We start from the raw sequence: 9,698 nt of genomic DNA on the forward strand, positions 1-9,698 counted from the left end.
CTATAACGATAATAATTTCTTCATGCCTTAAATATAGCTCTACTCTTACCTCATTTAGTATATGCGGATCCAATAATATGCAAATTAGACCCCACCTCCACTCAGTTTGGACTACCTGTTCTGCTTTCTTGGTTAACTGAAGTAGTAAATGCTACACAATGGCAAGTGGTGATATTGGATTAATTCAGCCATATATGTTTGAACCAGAAACTGATTCCAAAGAAGAGGTGGAAGAACAAATTATACAGGCTCGTATGGAATTTGATGGAGAAGCGTTTTGAGAATGGTATAAAAAGCCTGCAAGTTGATGGGATTGGTTCGTGATAGTACCAAAACGCGGTCTGAAACAGCCCAGTCTTTGGCACACTGCAGTTTTAAGGAGAAAATGCTTATGTGTTGTATCACAGTTTTAAAATGATTTTTTTTTGTCTTTAAGCATATTAAAAACACCTGATAGTAAACAATATTAAAAACATGATTTTCGTCACAGGGGGTCTTAAAACGCTTGAGCTTCTGATTGTCTGTCAGTGCGTTTATCATTCATGAGCTAGAAAAAAAATGTTCTGAAAGTGACTCCAGTCATATCATTCCTCTGTGTTGTTGTTGTTGTTATAGTGATGTGGACTTTCTTATTCTCACATAAATAGAATGATTTTTAAAACTGCACATATATTGCTATAGTTATTGTTCTGCTTAACTTTTCCTTTTGTGTTTCACTAAAAATCATCATGAGTAAACGTTGTGAGTGGACTATTCCTTTTAAATCTACAGTGATTAAAGCGAGTGATGACTATAGAAAAAATGGGTAACTTGATATGCACTGCTACAACAACAAAACATCCAATCCATCACAGGTCTATGCCGGGAAGTCACAGAACAATGATCAGTGACTTACCACAATGTAGAAACTAATCAGCACTGCGCTCTTTGCTGGTGCTATTGCACCCTGGTCACACGTCTCAGAAACAGAGCACACTGCTCACTCATAACCCCTCCTGATGTTCAGCACGCTTATAGTTAAAACTAAAGCTCAATCTACTTCTGTCTCTGAAATATACTCACTTCAGGGCCATTAAATCAAGCACCACAAATACAGACGGATATGAATGGGAGATATTAATCTGCAAAGAAGGTTATTATTCAGTGCACCTTTTTAAAAGAGTGCTTTGTTGACAAAGGCTCATTTACTTCTTAACTAAAGGCAAAGCTCAAGTGAATGCAAACATCAATCAGGTTTCAACTACAGTATAGTAGCACATCTTCAAAACATCCCTTTCTGTACAAAGCAAAAATTAAAAAGTTATGGTAAAAAGAATCCGCAAACACAAAGAAAACGATGGAATTCAAAACGTCAGCCCCAGGACACGTGCTGGAAGCCACTGCGGTTGAGGCCTGGCTCAGTCTGGCTCGCACTTGCCCTGATGGGAAGGATATGAGAGGAGGGGTTGGGGTTCTGAGACGGTTTCCTCCTAGTCCAGTTTCACTCCAGGCTTCTCTGTGTTGAGGAGGTGAAGGCTGTCATCTATGAGAAAACTACAAGAAAAAAAAAACAAGGAAAACATTTTATTTGTATGTTTTACAAGAACATTTCTACTTAAAAATGTCATGTTTATTTCACAGGTAACTTGTAATTATTTGTGAAATTTAGCAGCAATTTCTAAATGAAAACAGCTTCAAATCCTAAACCAATCTGTAGTTTACAGTTGTTGGTGTTTTTTTTTTTTGTTGTTGTTTTTTTTAATACAAGCATCGGGACCCATTTCTACAGAACCCTATACATACATATATATATATAAATAAATGTATTTATTTATTCATTTTTTTTCCACCATATTTTTCTCACCACTTTTTTCAAAACTCTTCACAGTGAGCACAACAGCAGAACATATGGGCTAAACTGGATCAGTTTCTGTTGCTTTGGTACAAAATGCATTCAATGACTATCTTTCAAATAATGTGAATTTGCATTTCTACAGTAATGAAATATATTTCAAATCTAAAAAAAAAAAAATACTATCAAAATGATTAGATAGCGAATCTTTCAATTTCATTACCATCTATACAAAAGGAGACAGCTTTATAATAGTTTTGTACTGCAATGTAAACATGGACCATGTAACAATCTGCAGTGACTTCTAAACAGTAGAGAGCTGTCATTCTAGTTTTATAAAGGAATTTTACACAAGAAAACACTGTATAATGCTACCTTTTAGGTCACTGTTTTATGAGTTGATTTGAAACAAGTGTTTCGGTAGTTTTAACGTAGTCTGGATGTGAAATTTACTGCTGTGCCAAGCTGAAAGTTGGTAAGGAGAACTGTGTGAAGAGTTTTGAAAACATCACCTATAGTATTGAGAAATGTGTGAAAACTATAATATGGGCACCAAAATTAATATGTGTGATTTAAATGCTGCAGACACCCAATTTAGACATACAAGCCGTGCATGTGTACCTGTAGAAGAGGAAGTGGACGGGCACAGTGCTGAGGTGCCAGACGGCATGAGCGTCTAGAACCCAGAAGAGTGGAGGGAAATCCAGCAGCTCCAGCAGGGCAAGACCATGCAGTAAGAGCACCACCATCCCACACTTCCACCAGTACGGCAAAATCCTGCGGTTCAGCCAACACCAGCACAGCCACCATAACAGGTTAATCATACCTGTGACAGAGAAGGAATGACAGATGGGTGAGAAACAATTATCTAATGTAGCATATTACTGCATTAGTTTAGTATTTAAACCTTTAAGGCTGGAATACACTACATGACTTTTAAAAACTGAACAGATCTTAAAATACCAGACATCACACACTTACCGACTCTGTAAAAGTCACAGACGAAAAACTGGCCATTATACACTAAACAACTGAGGATCATACACTACCAGGCTTTAAAGTTGTTCTGATCACATGCGTCTTGTTGCTAAGAGATGCGTGAAAATCAGCTCAAAATATCAAACCTGTTTGATATCCTTCCTCTGACTGGAGTTGTTTTTGGAAAAGGCTATGAATGGATTGTATTTACTTAATATGTGTAATACTTGTGTTTATCTTAATAAATGTCTCTGGGTTTCTTATTGTGTAAATGATTCATCAGTGTACATTATTCCGAATAAAAACAATCATACAGTACGTGATTTTCTATGAAATTTGTCAACTCAGATCTGCAGACTGACTTTCAGCAACTAGCGTCATCTTCTCCAAACTGTAAATTGTCGGAAGATCAGGGCATAAATCTTGTAGTGTATTCCAACCTTTATTTTAAGTGTTCCATAATGTGAAGCTAGTCTTGCATTGATTCAGTTCAGCTAAATTACAGTTTAAAATATATTAACACAACATCCATTTTATATGTATATACACTGTGATCAATAAATTAACTGTGCTTTGATTACAGTCAATATGAAACCACATTTAAAACTCATTTTAATCCAGTAACGTGATATTTTTCTGAATGAAACAGGATATTAAAAATATAGGTCATGACTTGATTTTATTCATGATGATTTCATTCAGTGGGAATTGACTGGATCGTGAAAAGCGGCTATTCAAGTCCTCAATATTTTGTATTCTGTGTAATACCAATGCCCTGTTTTTATTTGGAATAATGTACGCTGATGAATCATTTACACAATAAGAAACCCAGAAACATTTATTAAGATAAAAACACGTATTACAAATATTAAGTAAATACAATCCATTCATAGCTTTTTCCAAAAACAACAACAAAAAAACATTTAGGCCATTTTTACATAAACTTACACGTTATCAGCTTATCATAGGCACTGTAAAAAAATTCTATGTACACACACTGCTGTCTTCACAACACTTACCTATGGTGGCGTTGGCAGCCATGTTGTACCCGTAGTCAAAACTGACGAAGGTCAGATAAGACACATGAGACGTGAAGGCCAGAATGAGCAGAGCTCCCACCATACTGGAAATCGCAGGCCTACGCAAGCCCAATGTCCTGAAACACAAACATCAATCCTCAAATCACCATCATAAACAAAAAGATTAGCAAGCACTATATATTGTTAATCAGCCATTTATTTCCTGTTCACTCACCTTACACAGCACAAGTAGATAGAGTAAAGAATGACAGCTGATGCACAGAAGTAGTCCATCTTCTATAAAACAAAGACAGAAAATCTCTACCAACATTATTTTCGCTATGACAGGCATTACTCTTAATCCAAGAACATAAGAAAATGTTTAGAATTTGTCTTTGTATCATCTCTTGAAGGGTTACCTCTGTTAGATAGGTGTCTCTCGTGTGGAACACTGTAGACCAGAACCATGCATTCAGGGAAATCTGCAGAGAAACACGAACATACCTTTATAGTGAGGTCCAATTCCACTTAAAAATGTTAAATAATGAAATGAACTCTAAAATAAGTATCATGAATTGAATGTCTCAGTATTTGGTTTGTACACTTTTGCTTTTATGACAACAGCACTGGAGACAAAACTGATGATCATGTGATCCAGCATGACTTCAGAATGTTCCAAAGAGTATGTGACCATCTAAACAACATTATCAGTGTCAATAATTTGATAAGTGACCTAGAAATAGTGAAAAATCATAATAATCCTTTCTTATTTATTTAAAGTAATGCAATAAAATAATTTTGATTTTTTTTTCTTTCATTTTTTTAGTTTAAGACTTAAGGATTCCTCTTTTTTTATTAGGAATTTTAATAGGAATAAGAATTGTAAGAAATTTAACAATACTGGATCCATCTGTTTTGGAGCCTGTTGCAACAAGTGAGATTTCATTCTTATGGTTCAACTGGTGTCAACTAATTTGAGGAGTCATTAGACTAAATCAAACCAATATCTCTGAGATTGATTTTTGAGTCTTTTTGACGGATTCACTGAACCAGCCCAGAAGAGCAAATGCAATTACACTGCGTGTGCTGTTTTTTTATTTTGTGTGCAACCAGTGAGAACATCGCAATAAGAAGACACATTATATATTTACTGTCTTATTTCACACCACTAGTGTTGCACGATTAATCATATGCTTCTCTCAGTTAATTAAGCACAACTGTCTGTGATATTGTGTTTTTTTTATCTTCTTCATTTGACATTACTGTTATCTTGCATTGGTAAAAAGCCTCCATGAGCTTTCATGCTTGGGGTTGCCAGATGTCAAGAGTTTAAATTCCCCAGTCAGAGATTTTCTCATAATAAATCCCAACCTGGCAATTGTGGTTGCTGAATAAATGCACTCATGCAACTTTTGAATTACAATCTTTTCACAAATCTTTTTATTATGTGTGTTTTTTTGTTTTGTTTGGAAATTTGGAATAATTTGTAATTATTGGAATTAATATTAGCAGACAGACAGACACTGTCTCACCAGTGAGAAGGCTGTGATGGTGTGGTACATGGGGCTCTGTCGAGGGACGGCGCTGCGGTATCTCAGCAGCATCAGCAGACATGCCAGACCATTGAGCAGAGATGCCAGGGCTGATGCAGGCTCCTCAAAACACAGGAAACGAGCAAAAGGCCACTAGACAAAGTAAGAAATAGGGGAAAAAAAAACAAGATAAAGAATCAGGGTTGAAAATACATTAAAAAACATTTTTTCCCCTTTCACACTGGTTGACAATTCTGACACTAACCTTCCCATGAAACTGTGGTATGCTGTAGCCCTCTGCCTGGTACAGACCCACGGTGGTCCACATGCACTGATACCTGCAGTCATCACGACACGTCCAGCCTGAAAGATCACAGACTTCAAATGAAAGGCTGCAGGACATTGATAAAGTAAATCTGGCATTTCGTAGATCTACAATACTAATCAAATCTCACACAGAATTAGTCAGAACATAATTGACTGAATTCATGCTCTTATAAAATATTTTGATCTTAAGGTTTATGCATAAATATAAGTTGTCTCTACATAATTTATTTACAAATGTAATTATTTCTTGTAAGATAGGATAGTGAAGGAAAAGCAGCCAACAGGAGTCCAGCATACATCCTTGGATACTATATAAAAATCATCCCACAATGCACCTTTTAAAGTTGGTTTTAGAGAGTCTCCAGTGAAAATCCCTTATCTTTATGTTCGAAAACAAAGGGCGAATCAAAATTAATTTTTGGCATAATAATTTTGCCACAAATGCTGTCAATTTAGCTTTACTGATATTGAAGCCAGAATATTCATTATGTGGCACCCTTTCACTAGAACAATGATTGAGACATGAGACAAAGCATGAAAATACACAATATTAAGTAAAACAACACAAAAACAAAAAAATACTTCATCCAATGCTAACAGTGTTCAGCAAAATGTTTCACTGACAAAAATTAAAATGACTTTTTACTTTACTAAGTAAAATGTACAAATGACTATTTTATGGTTTTGCAACACAGTCATTATAACAAAGTATGCACATCTGCACATGATATTACAGGGCAGGCTTAAAAAAAATTAAGCAATATGTATTGGGGGTCCCTGCTTCGTCTCCCTATCCAGCAAAGGGTTATTGGTCTAAAATAGCTATATTAAAAGTTATAGTCTCTGACATAAGAGAACGGTGCTATGCAATGTAAAGCACCGTCCACTATTGGAGTTGTGCAGTGACACAGTGATCAGGTGACTGGAACTGTTACAAAATCATTGGATTTACCTCCACACAGTATTTTCAGAAAGGACAGAACTATTTGATTTATAATTTGTTTGTTTTCATAGTTTTAATGGTTAGTGTTATCCTAAAAAGTTTTCAAATATTACTACTACTAGAATGAGAAGGTGTCTCCAAATGTTGACTCGTGTTGTATAAATACTGTGTGCGATACATAATGTTTCCTCTCAAGCAGGTAACCAGCCATAGGCTGCTTATTCTGTGATCTCCTGAGGGGGGAAAACAGCACCCTGGCTGGTCCTAGTTTAGCCTGTCCCTGATGTTTAGCTGGTTTAACTTGTTGGCCAGCTTTTCTCAAAGTCTGAAAAGTGCCCATCCAACCGGACAAGCCAAGTCAGATAAGAGCTTTTTTGCTTGTTTGTTTGTTTGTTTTATTGCATTTAATTATTTTACAAAAAAAGTACAGTTGTGGTACCATGGTACAGTGATGGAATAAAATGAAATATATCAAGTGATTGCTGTATTTATACAACATTGTACTCCAGCCTCCTTTGAACAAAACCATGGGATGCATTACTATGGTACATATCCAAAAGGTCGTGGCAATACCAAGATATGATGTAAGTTACTTTAAGAACATTGTTCTGCTATGAATAAACAATACTGTTATAATGGCAATTTATATATTACCTTATTTATTTTCTTCACTTTTTTTTTTTATTTTAGAACGTCTGTCAATCCATAAATAAAAATGTTCTTAAACACGTCTGTTGACTTGCATCTTTTCATAAATACTCGTATTAAAATGTCCATCAAATCCTGTTAATTTAAATTTGTCATTAAATAATTCAGTATCGCTAATAATTTAATTTAAAAGAATCTTATGACATATTTTTCTCTAGTCAGCTGTGAAATAAATTCTGTTTGCATAATACTCTGCTAGGTTACTAACACAAATAGGTTAGGACAGTACCTGTGAGTGCCATGTATGGAGGCTGAGAGGACTGGAATCCGCGCAGTCGGGCCCCCGTGCAGTTCGTCCGGAGGCATTGTTTGACGCAGTCGCGATAGACGGGCTCTTTGTCCCCCTGAGAGGCGCTCGCAGGAGCGGACAGGAGAAACACCGCGGCTGCGAGAAACATCAGGCGCGTCATGCTGCTGTTAGTCCGTCCGGTCATAAGGCACAACAGAGCAACATCAGGCCATCAGAGCGAGTCCTGCGAGTCTCATTCGCCGAGCATGACAGTATTCACCGCCACTGTTTCTTTTCTTTCTTTAAAGGGGTCCTATCATGCTCTTTTACAAAGTCTTGATTTTGTTTGGGGGGGTGTACTAGAACAGGCTCTTATAATAGGTTGTTCGAAAAACAAATAGTTTTTTTACATTTTACATTATTACAACACCTCTCTCCCCAGTCTGTCATGAACGGCTGGAATAGTTCCTGTATCAAATGAAGGCCCGCCTTCTGAAATACGAAATGCGCTGTGATTGGTAAGCTGGGTCAATGTGTGTTGTGATTGACAGCACTCAGCGCCTGGTCGGGAAGTGTCATGCCCCTTACCACAGCCGCCTGCTGTGAGCTTCAGTGTTAATATTCCGTCAAAATCAAATCAATTTGAGCGCGATTTAAACCCGGATGATTGTAATCACTCTAAGCTCGTCTGCCTTGGTAACACTAGCGTGTCTCTGACACAGTGATAACACTCACTGCCTTCTCTAGTGCAGCTCAACCAGGTCTCGTACCTTGATATTTGTGAAATCACAAATCCCGGAAAATATGCGTTGTAGTCCAAACGAGTCGTTCGTTGTAGTTTTTGAAAAGTGATTTCTGTTCAATAAAATATCTCCTTTTGAATTGGACTTTGAGCTTTGTGACTTTGCAGGTCTCTTTTATGCTCAAAAAGAGACTAGAAACCTGTCAGACTAACTAAAGTTGAAAAAGTGAAAAAGCATAATAGGACCCCTTTTTAAACGACGTGCCGCTTTAATTCTATCTAAGCACAGTGTATTCTCTGCCCTGCCAACAAGTTGACACAAAACAAACGAAATGTTACATTTTACAAACCCCGGCCCGGACCTTTAAATGTAGCGCGCACGCGCATGTCTCTTGCTTTCTTTCTCCACACACACACACAATTATCTGACAAATCAATGAATGAATAAGCCAATTGGTAATTATTAAATTAATTTAAAAGGTCCAATCCCGTTTTTTTTTTTTTTTTTTTTTTTACTTTTTAAAAATGCAAAGCATGACTGTTTATATATTGAATACATACTGATTGTGTTTCTCTGTTGAAAAAAAATATACATACTTACATTAAAAATTTTATGAATGAGCTTCAGCTGCCTACTGTTTGCCAGTGTTGAGTAAGTTACTCCAAAAATAATTAAAAAAAGTCATTAATTATAAGCTACTAATTACATCTTCAACAGTGTAATTAGATTACTGCACTAATTACTGCTCTCATTATTTAATTACTTTCTAAATCACATATGTGGGAAGTCGTGGCCTAATGGTTAGAGAGTTTGACTCCTAACCCTAAGGTTGTGGGTTCGAGTCTCAGGCCAGCTATACCACGAGTGAGGTGCCCTTGAGCAAGGCACCGAACCCCCAACTGCTCCCCAGCATAAATGATACCCACTGCTCCGGGTGTGTGTTCACTGCTGTGTGTGTGCACTTTGGATGGGTTAAATGCAGAGCACGAATTCTGAGTATGGGTCACCATACTTGGCTGTATGTCACGTCCCTCACTCACTTATATCAACCTCAGTCGAACAAAACAAGGATCGCTCGACATGAAACTGCTCTTTTAATTCTTTCATATAAATAATATAAAATTGCATAAATTATTCTTGAACTGACCAAAGTATTTAAAGGGAGGTTACATAAAAAAAAAAAAAAAAAAAAAAAAAAAACAGATGTTAAAATCCCCTATTGTTTTATATAGAATTGTTCTGCAGTCTAAACAGTATTTAATACATTTACATCAGAAGTAACTGTAATTAAACTACAGCAAAACTAAGAGTAATCCCTTACTTTTTCAAGGAATAATAAATGACATTAATTACTTAGCAATGCATTATTCCCAATACTGCTGGTTGAT

At 36.4% G+C, this 9,698-nt stretch overlaps 1 protein-coding gene across 1 annotated transcript; it reads right to left on the reverse strand.

Annotated features, from left to right (window-relative positions):
* Positions 1-430: 430 nt before the first annotated feature.
* Positions 431-8,008, reverse strand: LOC109102099 (post-GPI attachment to proteins factor 3). Its single transcript, XM_019115418.2, has 8 exons — positions 7,568-8,008; positions 5,626-5,723; positions 5,361-5,513; positions 4,248-4,310; positions 4,064-4,125; positions 3,829-3,965; positions 2,453-2,657; positions 431-1,533 (listed from the first exon to the last, which is right to left on the reverse strand). The coding sequence occupies exons 1-8, from the start codon at positions 7,770-7,772 to the stop codon at positions 1,470-1,472; spliced, it is 987 nt and encodes a 328-aa protein (XP_018970963.1). The 5' UTR covers positions 7,773-8,008; the 3' UTR covers positions 431-1,469.
* Positions 8,009-9,698: the final 1,690 nt, after the last annotated feature.

Source organism: Cyprinus carpio, chromosome A12 (genome assembly GCF_018340385.1).
Source record: "Cyprinus carpio isolate SPL01 chromosome A12, ASM1834038v1, whole genome shotgun sequence".
NCBI lineage: Eukaryota > Metazoa > Chordata > Actinopteri > Cypriniformes > Cyprinidae > Cyprinus > Cyprinus carpio.

Excerpts from the sequence above, each read along its gene's own strand:
- LOC109102099 (XM_019115418.2), bottom strand. The coding sequence starts at position 7,772 with ATGACCGGACGGACTAACAGCAGCATGACGCGCCTGATGTTTCTCGCA. Across the intron at positions 2,658-3,828 it reads GGCTGCCAACGCCACCATAG|GTATGATTAACCTGTTATGG; the intron begins GTAAGTGTTGTG and ends TCTCTGTCACAG. Across the intron at positions 1,534-2,452 it reads GTCCACTTCCTCTTCTACAG|TTTTCTCATAGATGACAGCC; the intron begins GTACACATGCAC and ends TTTTTCTTGTAG.